Source organism: Pogona vitticeps, chromosome 1 (assembly GCF_051106095.1).
Source record: "Pogona vitticeps strain Pit_001003342236 chromosome 1, PviZW2.1, whole genome shotgun sequence".
In the NCBI taxonomy this organism is placed as follows: Eukaryota; Metazoa; Chordata; class Lepidosauria; order Squamata; family Agamidae; genus Pogona; species Pogona vitticeps.
Window position 1 is genome coordinate 201869359 of NC_135783.1, and position 24135 is coordinate 201893493.

Below are 24135 nucleotides of genomic sequence, written 5' to 3' on the forward strand. Positions count from 1 at the left end.
TAAAGCTAGGTATGAATTTATTTTATTCTGTCTCCTAGAAGCATTTTAAAGCTTCCGGTTTACACTGGGCCCAGATACGTTATTATATTAAAAGCTGTTGGACAGGTGTATCAGGCAGAGTTCATTCAGACATGCCTAAACTATGACTGCAAAATCCTGCAAACACCGGCTGAGGATTTGTGCCCTAAGCTTTTAGGATGCCGTAGACAACAGCTCCATCAAAATGACCAAATATAATGCCCTGGTGCCACCGCAACGTTATTTTGACAACGCATGTTTTCACATGTGTGGTTAAGATTGCAAGCTGTAAATATTCACACAGCATGCAAGCAACACATCACAATTAGCACAATCCAATTTCATCAGCTGGAGCCCTGATGGGTCCTTGTAAGCTCTGCTGAACTTGATGTGGCTAATTGCTGAGGTGCCCGGCCACGTCTTGTTTGTGCAGTCAATCGCCTGACCAGGCACATGGCCGAAACATGTTCCAGCACCTTGCCGGTGAGCGGCAGTTATCCACGGCAGGTTATACAGACCTGAAACAAGCACCAGCAGGATTCTGGCTATTAGTGATGCTGTAATGATGTTGCATTAAAAATAGCACAGCAAGTTATAATAGCCTTCTTTCACGTGGAACAGCAAAACAATATTTCTATTTTCGTCTTACTTTCTGTGCTCCTGCCACTGCCGTCATCCCCGCCACATCATGGCTGCCACTTCTACTCCCCAAGCCTCTTTCTCCTTTTGCCTTCCCGCATTACCTCCATCCATCCCTTCCCCCTGTGAACCAGTGCCTCCTCCCTCCCTTGTCCCCCATGTTCCACCTCATATAAATCTCCACTGAACATACTGCATCTTACTTTCAGATAGGCAGAAGTGAGATTTAGAAAGAACTTGGTTACACTGATGAGATACCTCGAACTGTGCCGCAGTATTAACAAAAGGAATTTATAGTCACATAGTGATCACGTGATCTTAGAATCCCTATGTGCATCTCCTGGGGCAACTGCCTATCCATTTTTTTTAAAGCCAGCACTTTAGTGCTTTGTTGCCAGTGGCATCTTTCCTCGCAGCTCTGACAGGGAAAGTCACTTCCCACTTGGGGTGGCGAAATCATTCCCTCCTCCTTCACAAGCCTAGATGCTTGGTTTCACTTTGTGAAGGAGGGAATGATTTCCGCCTTTCTCTCCCTGCTGGCTCATAAATTTTCACTCACTTCCCCTCTGACCAGCCCAGCCCCATCTCCTCTCTCCCATCTGATATCCCACTAGGAAATAAGTTTTTTTAAAAATTAAAAATAACCTACAGCAGGAGTAAGAGTGGCTGTGGGAAGCAGCCATCACAGGGCAGTTTATGTCAACAGAGGCATTCACATAGGCCAGAATACTTACATTTAAAGTGATTTTACATCCATGCTAAAATAAATGATCCTTGATTTAAAAAAGAAAAAGAAAAGACACCAAGATTCCTGGACAAAATAATCTGTGCTTCTGTTTGCGTTATGTAGCCAAGATTTTTTAAGCCAATTTTATTTAAGAAAAAAGCTGATTCAAGAGTGGTTCTTATTGCCAGTGTGACCGCACCCAAAAAAGTAAATTATTTCTTTAAAGCTTTGTGTTCTTAAATTTATTTTATTTACTAAAACAAAGATCAGGAGCTAAACTTAACTCTCTTTCCTTATTCAGTGTCCTTTGTAATGTGTGGAAGAGAGAGTTTCAAAGCGAGGTACAGGGGAAGACTGTGGAAGTGGACTTGTCCAAGAAAGCTCACATTTCAATATAGCAGTAAGTCTTTAAGGTGCCACAACATTTTAGTCTTTTTTAAAAAAATGTTTTGTTTTTGCCTGACATGCTAACAGAGACTAACGTACAACTGAGTACTGTATAATATAGCTTTCTATGCCCCAGTGAACTGCTCAGAATCAGTTCACCAAAATGTTAATTAACACAGAGCAAGAGGATAAATTAAACAGAAGATTAAACCTTGTGCCTCAGTCCTAAAACATTATACATGCCGGTCAGAGTCCTATTGAATTTAAACAGCAAATCCTCCAAAGTGCATAACTAGCATGCATGATCCATTCTACGGTCTGCTGTGCACACAAACATACCTGGGGTACAGACTCAGTCGTGTGCTCAGTGGTATGTCCAGGTGTGCAATGGATGGCCAGAAAATTTGTGAAAACCACTTGTGTGATTCTGTTGTATTTCACAGTAGGGGTCTGGCCACTGATTTATATCCCTGCAATTCCACAGGACTGGTACTTTGCCATGATAGTGGTGGATTCAGCCCATGTGAGGCTTAAGCTGGAAATGCTTGACTACATTGGGTTTAAAAGGATGAGACAAATCATTGCGCAGTGCTCATCCTGGTGATCACTGTCCAAAGATATCCTTTTAGATCCTTTAGATCCCAGTGAAATCCTTTAGAAATGCCATTTTTTAAAATCACTAAGTCTATAAAAATGTAAGCAAAGGATCCATTTAAACCTATAGGAGAGAACTGTGCTTGCTGAGGCAAAGTGGCTCAATTTCTCTGCAAGACTAAATTGATGTTCCATGTGTGTTTTGAGATCAAGGTGCCACGCTCAGCCATTGGGTCCCCGTTAGGCATGACAAATGTTAACTCCGTCTTCCCACCAGAAGGTGTGGTTTCCCATAGATGATAATCTACTGCTGAAGAAAGTTGAGGGGGGTTTGTCTTTCTTGTATCTTCTGAGCACACAGTGCACTACATTTGGCAGCCACTCGAAGAGAACTGCAAGTCATGATCCAGATTTCCAACACTGAGAAATGGTAGGCATACTCTTGAAAAATCACAGGCGTGAACTAATACAGTTCTGTGCGTTCTTATTCTCAGCTCATCTTTCTCAGAAGTGAAGAGTACAGTAGAGACAGGTCAGATTTCTGCACAATTGTGAATGTTTTTGGATTGCCAGCAAACTATGGCTTGGTTTGGACGACAGACGTGCAACTAAGGGGAAGAACTATATAGGCAATTCCCTTCTCATCCCTCCATTGTTATTTTACGAGGAGTGTTATTGTTATTTCTAAAACAAGGAAACATGGTTTAATGTCACTTTGCTAATTGGGAAAACTGAGGCATCTCAAACTGCAATTGAAAGTTGGTTTAAGATCTCAGTTAGTCTATCACGAGGGTCAGCCCAGGACACTTTACTCCTTCAGACAAAAGGACAGGATTTCCCACCCCAGCCCCCTCCATGACAACGGAGGGAAGGAGGCTAGCTTAGGGAGTGCAGAACAAGTCACGCAGCATGCGTAGTTCCTCCTGGCAGTTCCTCCCTGTTGTGTACTGGAGAGATAACTAAGAGGCAGCTGCCTTTGACCATCTGTTACCTGAGGCAGCTGAGTTACTCTGCCTAATGGTAGGACCAGCTCTATCACTGGCATTGCATTACAGTTCCCTGCTTCAAATCCAACAGGCATTTGTATCTTATTTAAATTAGGATCTTAACCCAAAGGAAGGGAAGTAGCAACAGGAAGTGATGGCAAGCAGTCCCATTTAATGTTGCTCATATTCACATTTTCAAATTGTTTAGGTTATGGGCAAGGCTATCCCATCTAGAAAATAATTAAACAAGTCTGACTCCACTTAATTCTACACTGTTTACATAGAGTTGGATGCGGTGGTTAAAACGCTGTACTGCAGCTAAAGCTGTGCTCACGACCTGGGGTTCAAATCCCAGGTAGCCGGCTCAAGGTTGACTCAGCCTTCCATCCTTCCGAGGTCGGTAAAATGAGTACCCAGCTTGCTGGGGGGGCAATGTGTAGCCTGTATAATTAAAAATTGTAAACCGCCCGGAGAGTGCTTGTAGCGCTATGGGGCGGTATATAAGTCCAATAAATAAATAAATATAAATAAATTAATATGGGAAACAAGGGTTTCTTTCCGGCATCACCCAAGTGTAATGCAAAACAGGAAGTAGACTCCCACTCAGTTATAAATCTCGTGTTAGAATAGATTAGAAATACCACCTTGGATACATCAGCCCTTCACAGAGAAGGCTCAGCTAGAACCTTCTGTCTGACATGCTAGTTTTCCTCATGCAGAGAAGTTTTGAAAAAAGGGACCATTTAGTAGTGAGGTCTGCTCTTATGAGTACAGCAGACTGTGACAAGCCACACAGATGGTCTCGGTTGTGTGGATGCGGTTGGTTTTTCACATTCCTCTGGCACTCCTATTATAACATCCTCACCAAAAGTGGGGAAAAGAAAAAAGAATGGTGGGATGAGTCATAAATGCGTCATCCCCCCCAAAAAAAACACTTATGCAAATAGTGATTTTTTTTCCATGGGGGAGTTTTCTTGTCGGTGAAGCAAAGAATAAAATTGCATAAATCATACATTTACCTTTGGGCCATTTCCAGGCTTTAAATGATAGCCAAAAACTAGCTCAAGGTTCACCACTTTTTCTTCAATCGATTCGTTTTCACTGGCAGCATCCTACCACAGAAAGAAAGGATGAGTCATTTTCTGCCACCTTGGTTTCCCTTTAGCTTCAGCATAGGGCTATTTCCCTGACCATTGCGGGTTCAATAATTCACCATTTTCAATATAATTAAACAATTCCATCTGCACTTAAGTTTGAAGCGCATGAAGAGGAATTCTGCGCTGTTCACGTTTTGAAAAATGGGGTGTACAGGAACTGGTGAGGGAGTTTTCGGACATGACCCGAGCCTATGGCCAAACAAGAAAGGCCGCAGGAAGTTTCTGCTGCCGGGATTTAGCCTGTCCCTCTCTTGCCATGAAGCAACTATTCCATTCATCTCAATATGACTCATCTGCCTGGACTAACAATGATGAGCAAAAGAAGCGGCACCCTCTATATGTGGGTTGTGGCTCATAAAGTCAGATTGCCAATAGCCCGCAAAACACCAGTGATGAAATTCAGTGTTGCCCAAGAAAGAAAGAAAAAAGCTTATTTGACTGATCTTTGCTTTCCTCTTCACTGCAGCTCCCATACTCCACTTCCGACTCAAAGCCACTCACTCCAAAGGGCCATATGAACCCACTGCCCCATTTGGCTAATCCAGGAAAATAATTTTAATGAGCTAAATTGGTCATCTTGAAAGGCTTATCACGATATGTGTGTTTTTCCTTTTTGCTCAGACAGACAAAGGGGGTGACTAAATGGGCATTTAGACTGTCGTTCGGTCCGCTGCAGAGAAGGGCTGGTTCACTTCTAAAGCCAGCCATCAGATGATGTATCTCCTGGAGCAAACGAGTCCTGCCCGTAGCTTTCTGAGGCCCTGCCAGGCGCTTCTCCTTTTTCGACGCAGGCAGGATCGCTCCGGTTTGCTTCAGTTCGAGCGTGTGCGATTGCTGGAAATGAACCAAAAGTGGGCTTTCCCCCTTGTCAATATTGTGAAGTAGCTTAAGAAGAGAACCATGTCAGGACACTGGCAAATTAAACATTTCCTCAGCTCTGTGGAGGGCATTTTCCATTTAACTTCCTTTAAAAAAAAGCGATGTAACAGAGATGTGCTGTGTTAATATGCTTTTTTTTTTTAAAAAAAATCACTCCCTCAGCTCCTCTGTGGAGCCAAGGAAGTGTTCTACCAGCTTATACCACAAAGTGTGTCTCCTGTGAAACCACTTCACAATACTGTACTGGAAAACTGACCACAGGCTGCTGTGAACCAAATAGGGTTGCCTGAGGTATAAAAACCATTTGGATGTGAGGACCACGTCAAGTGACATACTGGACCGTCTAGCAATTCTGTTCAACCCCTTCCAGCAAAGCCATGTAGCCATGCCCTAAGATGGCTACCCTTCCGAAAATTGCCAAATGTTATAGTCCTATTCAGTCCTTAGGAAAGCAAGGCTATACCACACATGCAGAGGGGTGTGTGCTGGCCCTGGCCCTTTGACCATCCTTTGTGTCATGAAAAAGCAACTCTCTGAAGGGAGAGAGCCAAAAAAAGGGGGGGTGAGGGTTGTCTCGTTTAAATAAGGAAAGCCTGGTTCAGCTGCAGAGAACCACTTCCCCTTTGGGCAGTCCCTTTTGCGTTGCGAAATGAAGCGACAGCAGAGTGCATGCAGAATTTGAGCGCTCCCTTCACTTTGGATGGAGTGCATTTTCATACAAACAGAAGAGGTTCCCAAACCAGATTTCCCCAGAAAGAGGGGATTCACTGAAACTCTGGGCCTTGTCTAAGCATTGCAAGAATTCCTCCACCCTCTTTTGGATCATTCTCCAATCTCTCCTAGAGTCCAGTAAGACACTCTTCACAGCAAACTCCCTCCGCCTCCAGGAGAGGCTTTCTTGGAGGGGTGTGTGTGTGTGTGTGTGGAGGTTCCGTTCCAAGCCTGGCACAGCACCTCACTTAAGAATCAAGGAAAATGCCTGTTTCAAATCCGTCATGTAAAATTTTATAGAATATTTCCCTCTATGAGTGTGACTCATATTTCAACTGCTTAAATAAATCAACCATTACCTTTATCAGAGGAGGGAAATGAAACATATTGAGGTAATCTTCACTTAATTTCTCAATGGCAGTCTAAGAAGGAGGAAAAGACGAGAGAAAACATAATGTAGGGCTTTCAAATAGGAAAAATGTAGATACTTCAACACAACATATGGAGGTATTTCCCTGGATAGATGATTGAGCCAGAGCTGGGCCAGCTCCACTTGCAAGCCCCCTAGATCCATGGGGTGCCCCCTTCTGTAGCAGTGTCAATTGCTACAGAAGGACAGCAGCACAGTCGCCATGCTCAGGGCACTGCTGCAACTCTTCCGCCATTTTAATTATCCACAAAGCCCCCAAAGGAGTGTTGCTGTAGGACAGGGAGGGACCAAAGAGGTCCTCCAGAAATTCCTGACATGCAATTCCCATCCATCCAAGCCAACCTGGCTGAGGTACTCAGTGATTTGTTATCTGTATCCTTGTTAATTTTTTTTTCTGTTTTATGCAGTTTTATTAGTGCTCTGATGCCCTGTTTTGATATGGTTAGATTGTTTATGGTTTTGTCATACTGTGTGACTATTTGATTGTGTATCTTGCATGAACCACCCAGAGTAGTGCTGTGGCACTAACGGGTACTGTATATTGAAATGAATGAATGAATGAATGAATGAATGAATGAATGAATGAATGAAGGAAGGAAGGAAGGAAGGAAGGAAGGAAGGAAGGAAGGAAGGAAGGAAGGAAGGAAGGAAGGAAGGAAGGAAGGAAGGAAGGAAGGAAAAGGACGGACGGATGGATTATGGGAGCTCCAGACCAGCAATATCTGAAGGGCTAAAGTTGCACACCTTTAATCTAGGACATTGGTTCCCAGTCTTTGTTAAGCCAGGTGTTTTTAGACTGCAACTCCCAGAATCCCTAGCCAGCACAGTGGGATCGTGAAGACTTCTGGGAATTGTAGTCCAAGAATACCTGGGCTATCCAAAGTCAGGAACGATAAGAAATCAGAAGATGCCCAAGGCTGGGCAGGGCAGGGCAGGTGAGAAGGAACTAGAGCAGACCATGAAATGTAAGGATGTGTCACTGGAGAAGGTTAAAGCAATCCATGCTATTATACTCCAAACTACTGTGTACAGATGTGAAAGCAGGCACAGTGAAAGAAAGCTGAGAGGAAAAATAGACAATTCATCCAAAATGTAGTTTAGGAGGAGAGCTTTATGGTCATGATAATCCACCAGAAAGAGAAATAAGTGGATTTTAGATCAAATCATGCCAGAACTCTTGCTAGATCATCATAGTTTGGATGTCTGATGGGAGGACAAGACTTACTAGAAAAGACAATAATCCTAGGAAAAAGTGAAGTCAGTAGGAAAAAAGGAAAACTGGACATGAGATGGACTGACTGAGCAAAATAAGCCACAGGTAAAGATGAGAAGGCCTGGTTGGGGGGGTGAACTTGTAACTGTGTGTTTGGTTTATTTTTCCTAGCTTTTTCCACACATGATCTCCTCAGATATGTATGTCATGAGGCAGCTTGTGTGCTGAATATATTGTCTAGTTTGACCCTGCAGCATCTGGCCTCAGCCAATGGAAAGCTGCCCTTGGACACACAGGTTATTCCCTGGCATGCAGCCACAGTCCTGTCCCTTATTTATTTATTCCCAACATTTGCAGGCCTACCTTATAACATAAAATATAAAAGCATTCTATAAGAGAACATTCTTATTGGCAGCTTGCAATAAACAAGAATAAAATTCTAAATTCAAAACAGAACTGAACCCCATACAAACAAAAATGAACAGAAAATGCAACAAAACTCAGAGCACCCCAGCTTATTTTTATTTATTTGAAAGCTCTCGACCACTGACTTCTCAATAGAATTGCCATGAACTGTAGAACTATGATCCCTTTGAATGTATTTAATACATTTTGATTTGAAGCATGGAACCCTTTGGGCCATCCCAATATTTTTTTCAAAGATGATGGAGCTCTCGCATCAACAGAGACCTTGTCCTACCTCACACTTTGACTCATCCTTATTTATGGTCACACCCTTTGCACGCAGCACACCTCCTTTATTAGCAGAAGGACTGATTTGTTTAATGAATCAGTCCTTCTGGATATATTATTTCCGAGGGAAACCTCTTGAAATTTACTTTGTACAGAGTTGCGCAATGCAAAGATCCAACTGTCTTGAGAGCCACTATAGCTAGAGTGTTGGATCCAGAGATTTACATTCAAATCCCACACTCAGCCATGACATTCACAGGGTGCAACTGGGTCTATTACTCTCTCTACCTAATCCATCCCAAGTGATGATGTTGAGGTTAGAATGAAAAAGCAATGAACAATACACTTCTTTATATTCATTGTAAGAAAGGTGGGAGATAAATATAATTAATTATCTATGGATAAAAGTTTAACAAGCTTGACCAACATCCTGTGAAGTATTATTCTAGTTCCCTTTCCTGGGGAGAAAGAGAACTGGGTTGGGGGTCTCCTTTTATCCTGAGTTGTCAGGGTTATTTTAAAAATTATTTGAATATATGAAATGGTTTTCAATGGCTCCATTTTCATCTAAGGCTTGTGATTTAAATACCTTCAAATGAATGATGTGCCCTTTGGAAACAATCCCCATGTCTTTCATGTCTTCTTCTTCCAGAAGAAGTAATCGCTTCCCTGTGATGTGATGCTCTTTAAACAAGGTTGCATATATGCTCATCTCACCAGATGTGTCACCTGCAGAAGAACACAAATGTTCATCATAAAGCTTTCAATAGCTAAAACGATCAACAGACCTTGATCGACAATATCCAAGAACTGCAGTTGCTGATCCTTGCTTCCCTAATGTTTAAATAATTATGCAAATCACTGCAGTTTCCTTAGTCCCACGCTTGCACACCTACTTGCATATACTGTATTTAGTCTTCCTTGTTCTAAACTGCTAACCTCTGCTTTGCTAACTCACTGATTCAACAACGTTCCATCAGCAAACCACTTTGTCTCTGCAGAATCAGAGACATTGATGGTGGATAGGATGGTTCACCACCGCCAAGGAAGAGCTCTGCTCTCTTTGGCATACTATCTAGGCTAAGAGATACCTCATCCTTGTCTTACCAATGCCTGGGACTCACCTCTGACCTTGCCTGTCCCTGAAACTCTTTAAAGCAGCAGTCCCCAACCTTTTGGGGACCGCAGACCAGCTGGGGGGAGTGAGCTCCATGCGTGGAGGGGCGAGGGCACCCCAGGCTTACGCGGTGGGTGTGTCATGCCCGCATGCATGCCCGCGAGCGCAACAGGCACCACACAGGCATGACACACCCACTGTGTGAGCATGACACCCCCCCATGAGTCTGACACGCCCCCTCGGGCACGACAGGCCCCGTGCGCAATCGTGACAGGTGTGCCAGTTCTGGCAAGCCCACAGGCCAACAATGGGACTGACAACCCCTGCTTTAAGAGACCATAATCCCCTGACACAGTTTACCAACAAGGTCAAAGAGGCCTTCCATTCCTTTTAGCTGGGAAAACAACTATTGTTTTGATATTGATGCCTTGTTATATAGTTGTTCAGAAGACATTCTGACCTTTTGCCCTTTAAGTATGGATTGGAATTTTTGTACATATCTTGCTTTGTTGTGTCTTGCTTTGAGCATATAGTTCACAAAAAGCAATATACAAATGGATTGACTGATACCTTTTTATACTGCAGTTCTTATTGCTAAGAACCCTACCCAGACAAATCTGAAACTGAAATATTTCCAGTTAAGGGATGATTCAACTAAAATTATTGACAGAGTAGCTGGATTGATTGTATCCTGAGTGAAAATTAAAAATAACTCCTTTTTCGTTTAAGATTATGTTTGTATTTTTATTACTTTTATTAATGTTATTAGCTTTTATGAGGATTTTTAAATATGTATTTAGCTTTGTATATTATGTGCTGTCAAGCTGGAACCAAATTATAGCGACCCTAATACAATTTTCAAGGTAAGTGAGATATTTAGGGAGTGCTTTTTACCAGTTCCACTCCCCTAGTGAGTTTCCATGGACCAGCAGGGATTAAAACCCAAGTCTCTTGAGCGCTGGTCCACCTCTCTATCTGGTACAGAACACTGGGCATCCACATCAGACTTAGTATAACAACTGCTGGATAGCTCAGTGGTTTAGGCATCTGGCTACGGAGCCAGAGGTTGGGAGTTCGATTCCCCCACTGTGCAGTTCTGCAGTTCTAAGATGATGATGATGATGATGATGAGCTTCTTGGTTACATAGCTTACAGTGTGGAATGATCTCCCATTTAGATTAGATGGGCTCCACCATCAATTAAATGCCAATTAGTTAGCACAGAAGTTTTCCGGTTATTATTAGCAGATTGTTAATATAGTCAGTTATCCCTGGATTTTAATAAATTGTTCTGAATTGATTTATTTCATTTATTGCATTGTTTTATTATAATTATGTGTAATAATTGATCTTTTGGTGTGTTTTTTTAGTTTCAAACCACTTTGAGGTTGCTTTTTTTAATAAATGAAAAGGAGCACTAAAATGTTCTTAAAAGAAGAATAAATATTCACCTCTTGTAAGCAAAACTTATGAAAAGCCTTACCTTTTTTAACAAGCTGTTGCATCCAGAAGTACTGTGAAGAAATGTCACAGATGTTATGCTCTGAGATTTAAAAATCTTTGTAAGTAACATCTAATCAGAATACTATAGAGATGTAAGGTGCAATCCTCTATCCTTAAACGAAGAGAGGTTGTGTAAAAGCAGGGCTACTTAAAACCATTTTCACTGAAGGAGAGATCAATAACTGTAAGCCTCAAAGCCCAGTCCAACTCCATTCCCGTCCAGGTGTCAGTTTAGAGGCAAAACAAAAAAAAACAAAAAAAAAAAAAAAGAGGGGGAAAGAAAGGAGATTAACTAGTAACTCTGCCAGAGAGCGGTGACAGTTGCAAGGGGGTGGCATTTCCGTGCGCCTCCACTCTGAACGGCACTCTTCACCCCAGACTGGCTCCTCTGTAGAACTCTTTGCTGATCAGGGCATTCAATTCCTCATGAGTTGCCCAATGGCTACCATTCATGGTAGGTTACCTCCAACCCAGTCGGTTTGAGAACTGTGGCCTTCTTTTGCTTCTTAAAAAAATATAAGCACTTCACTAAGGCTGGCGCAAGAAGACAACAATTATAGTACCGATATTGGAATGGTAGGCTTGGAATAGGACCATGATTGAGCAGCTGGAAGGAGTTTCAGTGAAAAAATAGCTGGACGAAGCACATTGTCCCTTCACCTTTCATTCACGGTAGGTCTTGAGAATAAACAGCAGGGAGACACACAGCCCTTGTTTATTGTCTGCAGCCCCGGGGGATTGTGGGAGAGTGGACGGTGGTGCATGGTAAGCAGGAGACTAATTCTGATGGGAGAGGGAGGCTTTAAATATGCCTGATGGTAGCTGATGGGTGATGGATCCAGGAGACAGTCTTCCTATGGACTGATGGACTTCCACCCCAACACGACTTCTTCTTTGCTCATGTCAGAAGCACACCAAGGGTGCTTCCAGAGCAGATGGATCAACTGACAGGCCACAGTCATTACCCAAGAGATGCTTGGAGGGGTCCACAGTCCTCACATCCCAAGCCTCACTCCTTGGGAATCACTGAGATAACAGGGAGCAAATTCCACAACACCTTGGCCCCCCTGCCTTCTGGAAATGAGGCAAGAACCCCCCCCCCCAAGCTGGGTGTGTATCCAAAAGCCTTCACTCCAAGATGCCTTAGGTGAGACCCCCACCACGGGGGACCCAGGCACACAGGCCCCATTCCTCCATCCTAAATTGGATTCAGCCCAACGCCCGTATGAAAAATATGACCAAAAGTAAATGGTAAGGGAACAGCTTAATAGTCCGAGAAATGGCGAGCAGGGCTTTCTCCCCATAGAGAGTGGGGAAATTCATCGTCCACACGGAGCCTGCTGCCAACAGAAGAGGTCTTACCTGACGGGATGGAAAATGACAGCCCTCCCCCCTCTGGTCCACTCTTGTGCCCCCCCCGCCACCTATGCCCCCTCCATGGCTTAGCAAAGCTTTCTTCCCATGGGCGGCTGTTGGGGGAAGGGAAGCCTTGTGAGATCTGAGCGGCCCTGGGCTTCAGGAGATGATTCATGCCTCTGGCAGCCTTCATCTCACTGCTCCCACCTGCCTTTTGCATCGCGAGACAGCAGGCATTCTAGGTGGCTGGCTGGGTCTCTAGATGTTCTTGGGCTCCATCATCCTGTCAGCCAGCGGTCAGGGCAACAGGAGTCGGAGTGGCATTCTTGTTTCACCCCTAGCCTAAGCCCTTACAGCCACTCCTGTTCGCTGAGTTGAAATACAATACAAACAAAATCCCCTGATTTGATTTAAAAAAATACTTACCACATCTTCTTCAGTCCACGAACAGATATCAAAGGAAGGCAGCAGCTGTGTAAGAAATATGAATTTAAAAGTGCACAATTTCCTTTCCCTTTTCATTTTTTCACCCTCTTTTTCTCTCTCTGGTCTTTCGTTTTCTTTTAGTGGTTTGTTTTTGTTTAGTATGTTCTTTGCCAATTAATACAGCCAATCTGCCTTGAGGTACATACTGGAATGTGAGTGATGGAAAGACAAAAGTATCTTCTGATCTGAAATGAAACCACTTTCGAGTCAGCCAATCTGTTCCCATCTAATTTTATGTTCTGCTTACTCTTGCTGACTCATAGTCCTTGAGCACCCTTTAAATCCCTCACAACCCCCCCCCCACAAAAAAAACCCTTTCAAATTTTTATTTTATTTTACTGCCAAATCAGAGTTTCACCACCCATTCCACCCCTTGTTTGTGAAGAAATCAAACTTGGAGCTAAACCAAATGATCAAGAATCAATTGTGAATTAAGACAGCAAATTCTAATTTGAACCTTTTAGGTTTTCTGAACTTCGGCTAGTTGAGATTCCCGTTTCAATATTTGTGAGCGATGCAAATTGTAATGAATGTTTAGCTGATTGCCTCTTTAAACATGCTGCAGTGACAAAGAATGCCATTTGAAAAGAAATGAGGAGTTAGATTTGATTTCCAGATCTGAAAAACACTGTACACTTTAGCAATACTGTAGATTGCATGACAACAGGAACATATTAGCATCGTTTGATGTTCTGAGCGTGAAGCCATAGACCATTGGACTATTGCAGCAGTTGAAGGCTATCCCAGCGTACAGGAACTTTTCACTCATTTCTCTCTATATTGGGATGGGCATCTCTTGGGGGCTTGGGGAGGCAGGCACTGCTCCCTCCAACCCACTGTGAGCTGCAACCACCCACGATCCAAATCACACCACGTAAATTGTGCAGTGTGGTGACAGCAACAGAAGCCCTGATGTCGCCTTTAATAAGGCACTTCTGCTTTAAAACAAGCCACAAAAGGAGCATATGCCTTGTTTGGAAAACAGATTAGCACTCCTGGGAGGTTTTCATGAAGGTAGACTGGTTGCCTAACAAGGCATGTGCGCTCCTCTTGTCTTGTTTTAAAGCTGAAGAGCCTTATTAACAACAAAAATGAGACTCTCTCCACCCCCACCACTGGCTGTGTTGTATGACCAACCTTCAGCCTGCTTCAGCCTTACAGTGATGATAGCAGCAGTAACTCCGAGGGACCCAGGGAACAAGCAAAATGACTGAGGTAAGCATATTTCTCCTCCATGTTAATGGCAAAATGAGTCTCGGCATATCGATCTTTTTATAGATAATCCAGTGCTGCCCGTTCACAAAAGGAATGTATCAACAGGCATCCTTTGATTTGCAGAAGTACCAATTAATTAAATAAGGGGGAAAGATCCTTGTCGGTGGACAGAAGCCAAAATGGCAATGAGGATGGAGCATACTCCGTGGCAATGGGATGTGGCTGAATGCGGAACAGGGATTGGACCAAAAAAATGGAAAACCAAGAAAAAGGAAGAAGTGCCATTCTGAAAAAGAGCATGACTGGCAGACAAGCTGAACAGGAATGCCCTCCGCTACAACACTTTGTTGCCGTTCCTACCTCTATGTGGACTGAAAGGGAAGCAGGCATGCACTTGGGAAGCAAAATGGGGCCCGAATATCACAACTCAGCCCGCTTTTAGCTTCTGTGCAACTACGATTTCCAGGGAACAAAAAGATAAAAGGTATCTAAGGGTGCAATCAGAGGATAAGGAAGGATTGTGTCCGATCACACCAAACGGGGTCACTTTGCTGGGAGGGATCTCCCTGAAAGTGACTCTTTCATCCATGTGGGAACTACTCTAGCCTGGCCCCCCAAAAAGAGTAGCCCTGCCACTGGACCACTGTGTCAAGAGTCGGGTTGGGTCACTATTGTCTGCAGGCCAGGAAATAGCTTGCACTGGACCGTGACGCAAGAGGTCCACAATGCAAGCACAATCTTCTCCTGATTGTACCCTAACAGTATTTATAGAAATCCATGAGCTCTACTGCAGAAAAGTGATACACGACTCTGAAGAGTTGCTTAAGCCTCTTGGGAACACAAGGTTTTCTGGAGAAGTATCTCTTCGATCTTTCTTGATGAAGCTTAAATTTCTACCTAACAACTACATCTTGCTTTCTGTTCCAGACTGGCTGTATTTTCCTTTCATCCAGACCTAAGAGTTCACTCAGGGGTTGACTCCATTGGCAGATAATATGGGAAACCCTCCAGGATTGGAATCGTCAGGTTTACATTGTTTTCTATTGACTACATGACATAACAATGCCAGCCAGTCCAGAGTGTCCACTCCCCAACATCCATACTTTTTTGCTCTGCTGCTGGGGTGTCTCCTTTTTTTCTTTTTTTGAATTGAATGCATTTGTGTCAGTTCAGATGGTGTGACCACTTGAGCCAATGCAGCAGGCAACCAAAAGCTGGCTCTCCCAGTTTTTTTGTTCCAAGTAGGGAGAGAGAGGAAGCAGAGAGGCACTGCAAATGTGTCAGTTCCCCTCAACCGAACATGCCTAGTCTCAAAATGGTGGTGGTGGGTTTAGGCTTGGTGCCAATGCTAGTGCAACAGAGCAATCAGGAGGCACACGTACACACACACACACACACACACACACACAGAGAGAGAGAGAGAGAGAGAGAGAGAGAGAGAGAGAGAGAGAGAGAGAGAGAGAGAGGAAATGGGCAGCTAGTCCTTGTCTACAGCTTGTTAAGATAACTGTGCCTCCTGTGAATCTGGATAGCTGCAGTAGCTTTGCCTTAACAAGGTGCTAATGACTACAGATTGGCAATTTCCTCCACTCTCTCTGCTGGCTCTTGTGTGATCTGCTAAAGCAAATTCACATGGGGGAAACCTGACTTCCTGGGTGCAGGTTCAGAGTGGATCACTTCTAATTTTTAGCGCTGTGTATTTGCACCCTTAGGAAGGGATAGTAGGCTGCACAGCAGTAGCCTCATATTAACTGTTCTTTTTAAAACAAAGAAACAAATTAGTCCAATGTACAAGCTACAAGACTACTAAATGCACGTGTCTATTGCTTAGTTTTCATTCACTGTCAAACTGTCTTCTCAGTGTGCTTTTCAAATTGTGTGGAAATAAATGTGTACCCCTGCAAATGTGTCTGAAAATATGGACAAATACACTTAGTCAGTGGAAAAAATGAGTTCAGATACTGTATACTGTAGATTTGAGAAAATATATACAAAATGCATGAAGAACCATGTGGGAAGAGGTGTCTTGCACTTCAGCACAAAACGATGACAAGAAAATATATCTGAGATACAGAGAACTGCAATGAATAGATGTTCAAATCTCTATCTTGTGCCAGTTGTGGACAAGTCAAAGGCGTGCTTTTCACTTGAATATTTGTATCATGCCGGCCTCTATCTAGTTCTAGTTGCACAAACGTAGTTCTTTGTAAACAAGCAGTGGGCCTGAGATGAGATCTGCATCTCCCTCCATATAGAAAAACATGTAGCATGTTCTTGGACCAAAGGAGCATACTGATTTGGTTGCAAATGCTTGGAAACCAGCATCTACAGTACATGCCGATTTCATCTTCCCAGGTCTAATCTTCTACTTTGACTTAAGAAGCACCATTCTATGTCAGCACCACCTCATGTATTTCTTCTGGTTTCACATTGCCTTTCTCAGTTTGTTTGGAAATTATTATATTTTTTTTAAACCAGCCCACACCGGCCATTTAAAATAAGCCCTGGCCATGTAACTACACTCAAGATTTAAAATAGACAGAGACTTCTTGTAACAACCTGTTTATTCAAAATATAAATTCACTGAAAAGGGTGAGCACCTGCTCACATAGTGCCATGCTTTTCATCTATAGCAGCCATTCCCAACAGGGACCAGATAGCTCCCGGGGGCACATTTGAAGATGGGACACAGACTGGGAACAATTCTTCACACAAGACCTTACAAGGTTCGTGATGCGACTTATACAATCTTGATTTGGGCTGTATTTCTTTCATATTGTGTTTACAGTCATGGCTAAAAGAAAGATTGAGAAGAGTCAACTCATAACTCCTAGATGCTTGAAACAGCCGTTTGATATGGCAGCCTAACATATAAAGGAGAAGAGGCGCCAAAAATAGTTAAAAGAAGTTTCTATCCGTCTCTCTCTTTTGAATGAGATAGCAGGGGAAGCCTGAGGGGTTTTTACCTCATTCCTGCCTGGTATATAGAGGCGGTACACTCTACTCCTTGCCAATTTAGCAGTTTGAAAGCATGTAAAAATGCAAGTAGATAAGTAGGTACCACCTCGGTGGGAAGGTAACGGCGTTCCGTGTCTAGTTGCGCTGGCCGTGTGACCACGGAAGCTGTCTAAGGACAAATGCTGGCTCTACGGCTTGGACGCGGGGATGAGCACCGCGCCTTAGAGTCGGACATGACTGGACTAAATGTCAAGGGGAACCTTTACCTTACACTCCTCACAGTTTCATTATCTTAATGAGATACACCTAGATGGGGGGTGTAACAATTTTAAGAGGAAGAAGCGTTTTTTCCATTCCAGAGGTATCCATAGGAGGAAGTGACACGAGTTGTTTCTCTGCTTGAAATATTTAGATCTCCCTCATGGAATGCTGAAGGCTAGCTCTGTGGACACGAACCATCAAGGCCATGTCAAGCTTATCTGTTCATCTCATGGTGATCACAGATTGCTCCTTTGCCTTGGCATTGGTATTTTTGGTCCAAAGGGCAGCAAGAAAAGAGTTGGTTTGGAAGCAAGCGGTATGGAAGACACTGTAGATCACAAGCTGAATATGAGCGAACAGTGTGATGTTGCTGTAAAGAAAGCCAATGCTATTTTAGGCTGCGTTAACAGAAGTATGGTCTCCAAATCCTATGAAGTACTAGTCCCCTCTGTCTGGCACTACTTAAGCCTGATCTCGAGTACCGTGTTCTAGACACCGCACTTCAAGAAGGATGCCAACAAATTGGAACAAGTTCAGAGGAGGGCAACAAGGATGATCAGGAGATGAAAACCAAGCCTTCTGAGGCAAGACTGAAAGAATTGGGCATGTTTAGCCTTGAGAAAAGAAGATTGAAGGGAGATATTTTACCACTCTTCAAATGTTGAAAGATTTATCATATACAGGAGGGGCAGGATCTGTTCTCGATCAACCCAGAGTGCAGGACATGCAACAATGGCCTCAACTTACAGGAAGCCAGATTTCAGTTGATTAGGAAAAACTTCCTTAGAGCAGTACAGCAATGTAGCCAATTACCTCGAGAGGTGGTAAGGGCTCCAACACTGGAGCCTTTCAAGAGAAACTTCAACAACCACCTGGCAGACATGCTTTGATCTGTATTCCTGCACTGAGCAGGGGCTTGGACTTGATGGCCTTATAGCCCCCTTGCAACTTCATGATTTTATGATCTGATCATAAATAAAAGCCTTTCAATGGACTCGAGAAAGAGAACAGAGCATTTGTCTGGACTCCCTCAGTGGCTATGGAAAGGTAAAATCTGGGAACTGGGGTTGCGCTGAGAGACATGACCCACAAGGTGGTAAAGATTTGCCATGTGTGCTGGGATGCAGCCCAGATAATAGCAGCGGATGGAAACTGAGCATAGATAGGGTTTCATATAAATCACAGTATTTTTATGTAGGACTACACATTTTCTCTCCCCACCACCAGACTTTTCTTACTGTCACAATGTTTACGGTAGAGTCAGAAATGGAAACAAAGCGAAGGAAAGGAAAATGATTCACAATAAAATAAGATTTATAACATCAAATTGGGGAAAAATTCATTACATTGCAGGGTGTTCTGTTAATGACTACAAAAGCAAAACCATTATATGGATGAAGCAAAGACATCACATGGTTAAGTGCCATAATGGGGGGTGGGGGACAGACTAACTACAAAGGCCTTGCCATGCAAGTGTAACATTTCACATTTCGTACAAATTAGGTATTCCGTTTACACACTGCAGTAGTTTTGGCACAGAGTTCATGCGGCACAGCAGTTTTTAGAAAAACAAGTTTGAACTTTTCTAAACACTGAAAATACTTTTCATTTACATTTTCAGACATGTCTGGAATACAAATAATATTGCTTCCTTATTCATTGGTATAAAACATTTCAACATCACAAAAACAGACAAAAAAGAAAGTCGTGCTCTATTTTAGACTTCAGTAGAGAGGCATTGCAGGTTTATGAAACAATGTTGAAAGTCTACTGCCGTTTGCCTCCATGAAATTTCTGAAATTAATCATCACCTATCGAGAAAGCTCTAGGCAGGCTCTGGAAATGTTGATTAAATTCCCTTTCTTGAACAGAAAGTGAAGCTGCTTTTTTTCAACTGCAAGCTAAAGTAAATAGGTTTTAAGGCTTGGAAGCGACTGTGGCCATTACCCTACTCACCAGTTTCATTGTAAAAAAATGTTGTAAAAAGGCAATGAATTTTGTTGTTGAGTGTAGTGCCCTTCAAATGATACAACCTAACAGACTCTACAGATTATGTACCACCACAGTCTGCAGAGCAGATTTATGGGAGACATAGGATCAAAATGGAGGACGCCAGCCCCACGCTGGTGACACTCAGTTCCGTCCACTAAGTTCCATCTGCCCACTTCAGTGGAACAGCAGATTCAGTACACGGCATCATTATGTATCAGTGATGACTCTACTGTCCTCAGGCAGCTGAAGAACAGTTGTTTGCCTACTCATCTTTAAATGTTTTTACTGCTTCTGACTACATAGTGCAGTCGTGCAGTTGGTCATTTTACTGTGGCATCTCTAGTAAGCCCTCTCAAACGTTGTACGTCAGTAGTGTGTAAATACCTGGCTGAGAACACTCCGCACTGTGGTAAAACTTCATATGGTAAATAACCAGGTAGTGAATGTGTGTTAAGCAGCTATTTCGGATTCTAAGTTTCTACAAACAGCATCTTTGCACAAAGTTCTTTGTGTATTTGCATCTCAGAGTGCAAACGAAATTACCCATCAAGCGTTCTAATTCGTCAGACATTACTTGAGGAAGAGTGCAATTGAAATATTTATTATTATCAGATACACATAATTTTGCAATCAAGACTGCAATCCTAGGGCATGCTTTACTTCGAAGTAAGCCCTGTGATTCCGTGTAAGAATGCAGTTGGACTGCAGGAAGAAAGGCACTTCTCAAATCATCTCTATATCAATTATTTGATATCTATATTGCTTTCTGAACCCTGGTAGGAAAAATGGTAACAAATAATTGCTTTTGGATAATAAAACAGGTCTGGCAAATACAGAACAGCAGTCTAGCCCACGTCAATTTTGCACAGGGGTCTAGAAGTATCCGCTGGCTTGGGACCAAGACAGTAATGTCAGACTTCAGCGTGCAACCTACTGCAGGGCAGAGATCCGTCAGCAGCCAGTCCCAGGTGAGAAACTGTGGGCATCGAAGGATGGCACTTGCATGTTCTATGTATGGCAGGAGGTGGAGAGGCACACTTGGAGTTGAAATGCAACTCATTTATTTATTTATAAATAAAAGTACTTTAGTTGATGATACTCAGAATATAATCTATAATATTTCCTACATAGCAGTACACTCCTATCTTTATAGGTGAAAATTATATTCACCTGTTTCTTTCCTCCCGAGTGATGTACATAGATGTTTAATATGCAGCTGTCTGTGTGTGTGTGCAAACCAGCCTGGATATATCTTTTTGTCCCTAACCTTATCCTCCTCCCTCAAAACCATGAATTGCTTTCTTTGAGGTACAAAACTCTGTAGCACTCATACAGTAGGGAGCAGGGCATTCCTGTGAATGCTTGCACATCGGTCAGGGCCACTGAGCGCAATAGGATGCTCACTCTGAAGGGGTGCTTAGGATTGCAGTCTAAATCTAGTGGCTTGGAATGACAACCAAACCTCTGTGGACAGAAGGGCTCAATTCACAAGATGGGTCTTCTGCTGGGTCTTCAGTGACCTTCCCCTCACTCTTACCTCATAGATTGCCCCACCTACCTTTTCGGGTAGTGTTTCCAGGGATCTGGAGGGGCTGAACATGTGCAGGAGGAATCGAACAGAACCCTTTAACCACCCTTTCCTGAGTGCATAAAGCTCGTTCCAAATAATATGGGGGTTCCTCCCCACACGGCTTTTTGAATAATTGAACTAATCAATTATTTAATAATTTTAAATAATTTCAACATACAGTAGAGCTACAAAAATTGTTTGAAAATGGCAGAAAACTTACAACCTTAGTTCTTTTATTCTTTGAAGGGAGGCTGTTTTGGAGTGCATTTTCTTCAATCAATAATCTGCCAGAGACTGGGAGTCTTCCTTGTGCAGATGAACTGAATATCTCTGAAGATAATTCAGTTTTCACAAGTCAGATATGCAGTCAACCTTCTGAAAACCTCTCCGGAAATTTCACCCCCAATGCCCTTGTCAGCAGAACCCACAGAGCTCCATATTTTCTGATTTAGATTCAGAAGTGTAGTTATCTGGTGTAAAGTTCTTATTTTCAATAGCATTTTAAAATAGTAATCTACAAAACTGAATTTTTATAAGCCCGGGGCTTCTAAAACCTATTTTGGAAAACAACACACTATACGTGTTTCCAATGGCAAAATGTTCTCCAGTCAGTATACATATGAAATCTTTTATGTGCATGCATATGGCAGTTCACATAAACAGAGATTAAGTTGTTGTGTTCTGCCATTTGGGGAATGAGCATGCCCATATCCCATTTATACCCAGACTCACAGGACACTGTGGCTAGATTCAGGCATGAACAGAAAACAGTTTTCCGTTATAAAAACAAGAGCAGGTTAAACTAAGGCACGTGAAGTCCCTTCTGCTTAGTGTATCAGAGAAACTGAATGTTTTTGCTTAGTTACAATTGACATAATGTTGCATTTGACACCAAACATGGGAAAATATGTTTTGAGAATAACCTGCAATTTGAAATCATGGTTTCATCCTGGTTTGTTCTCACCATTATTTATACCACAGTTGCTTCCTGTGCTACACTTGTTTACGCAATGGAGTCTGCTAATGACCATCCATCATGGCAGCACAGAGTGCTACTAAGCAAAATGGGTCTATTAAATCACATACATTTGCAATGCTCCCATTAAAATAAATTACATATACTTTTATTGGTTTTTATACGATGCACACTGATGGGAGCAGGTACCATCTGAAAAGAAATAGTCCACTGTGGTGCAAGAGAGAAGAAGGAATAACCTGCTAAAAAGGTGTCCAAGACCTACAAATTTCCTATGTGTTTGAAAATTAACTTTTTAAAAAGTTTCTTGATTAATGGGGATCATCTAATTAGCCAGAGGTTTTAGTTGTTCAAATTAACCTGACTAATCAGCAAAAAAATTAACAGCCAAAAGCTGCAGCCCAAATAATCAGTGTGCCCCAGTTAGAAACCCTAATTAATTCAATGGTCTTGCCCTTTAATAGTAAATACACTTTGAGGAAAAGAAAAACCACCAATTAGATTTCCTGTTTCTGCTCCGGAAACTGCCGAGTTTAGGTGCTATTATTTCAACTTCCCATTTCTTCTTTCTAGTGATAATTTATATCAAAATGAAAATGGTAGATATGGCAATTAGTAAATGTAATGGTGTAAATGTAGGCTGGATCACATATGTGCCATGATCCTGCAAAATTATAGGATACAGGCTTCTGCCATGGGCACAGCACCCTTCTGGATCAGCTTAGTGTTGAGAAGGAGAAATCTGTATGAGGAGCTACCTGTAAGATGGGGAAATTTGTAATGGAGCTGTATCCCTACTCTACTACAAGCAGGTGATTAACAACTGCAAAAGACTATTATATATTCAGTGATGGGAAACAAGAATATACCCTAGCACATCCTCAGACATAGACTGTTCAAGTCCTGCACATATGACTCTATGAATCAGGGCTATGATTTTTAAAGAAAAAAAAATCAGCTACAGGTTTCCATTTGTTAACCTGCCAAAAAGAACCTATAAGAACAATTACAATAATATTCATATTTCACCAGCAACCCACATGAATTAAAAGATCAATCTGAACAGTCTCTATAAATTTTCCTTCATGTTGAATCATAAACATTCCTGTATTTAGGCAACGCCTATTGCTGGAGATAATAAAAACTTTTTTTAAAAAAACCTTTGCATCTTTCTCTTCTCAATCCAATTTGAAATGTAAAGCCCAAAAATATATATTTAAAAACTTAAGTAACAAGATATCTGACATTCAGGCAACAAAAGGGACCTACAGAATAAGATTTTAAAAAAACTTTAAAATCAAACTTGTAAGATTCTCTCTCTCTGAAAATTCTTTTTCCTCCTTCTGCTTCTGATGTCATGTTAAGAGTCCTGATTTCTTTCATTTCACTGCTAATCACTGTCATCATCAAAATCAATATCATCATCCTCATCGGTATCATCATCAGATAAGTCGAACTCATGGAAACCCAGCGCCATGTTGACTTTCTTCCCTTTCCTCATAGAAGTGGTTTTGGAAGAATTCTTTTTGGCTTGCATATTTATCTGCATCCCAGAATGCAGGGCAGATCCTGCTTCGTTCATAGAGAAGACATCCCCAAAGCCCTTCATCATCAAGGCCTTCAGACTCTGGTTTATGCCAGCTACCTCCCCGTTACTTGTTGCTGTGATCTGACATGACATCTCTGCACTCTTTGATTCCTCTGTCTTAGATTCAAAGTAAGACTCCTGAGACATTCTTGCAGCAAAAGGGAAGCAGAACTAGTGAAAAGGGAAAGGAAGGACAGAGAAGAAGAAGAAAAAAAAGGCAAGTTAGAACAAATTTAAAATCCCAGCAAAAGATACCACCAGATTAGTCAGCATTAAACAGAAAGTTAAAAAAAAAATGATTAGTGGATCTAATCATTTAAAAGGCCGAGGTTAGAATTCATTTCTGAAAAGCCCTGGCTGTTTATTTTTGAACAATAAAGACAGTATCACCACCACCAGTGAGAAACATGGCTCTCCTGCTAGGCTCAGGTTTCATGCAGAAAACTGGAACTTCACATTATTTCGATAAACTTTTTTTTCTTAGCAGTACTCCACCCTGAAAATAATTTTTCAAAACCTCTATGCAATAGTATTAAGTTTGGAAAAATCAAATACTGATCATACCTAAAAGATCTGTTTAAATATTCAAAATTCCAATGCTGGAAGAAATATTTTTGACTTCCATAAGATAAGGCTACAGCAAAACCTACTACAAATTATGTTTCTTTATTTGTTTGTTT

General features: G+C 42.1%; 1 protein-coding gene across 4 annotated transcripts in view; it reads right to left on the reverse strand.

Moving 5' to 3' along the window:
- The window catches only part of MAP3K20 (mitogen-activated protein kinase kinase kinase 20), a 139272-nt gene that overhangs the window by 22820 nt on the left and 92317 nt on the right, over nt 1-24135 (reverse strand). For 2 of the 4 annotated variants that reach the window (XM_072980167.2, XM_020810968.3), the window contains exons 12-16: nt 12836-12880; nt 11034-11064; nt 9024-9163; nt 6458-6520; nt 4371-4463 (exon numbers count right to left, since the gene is read on the reverse strand). In XM_072980167.2, the coding sequence (XP_072836268.1) occupies nt 4371-4463; nt 6458-6520; nt 9024-9163; nt 11034-11064; nt 12836-12880 (372 nt within the window). Of the gene's footprint in view, nt 1-4370; nt 4464-6457; nt 6521-9023; nt 9164-11033; nt 11065-12835; nt 12881-18625; nt 23627-24135 lie in introns of those variants that run through there. The other 2 variants (XM_020810969.3, XM_078394184.1) reach the window with 1 other exon arrangement.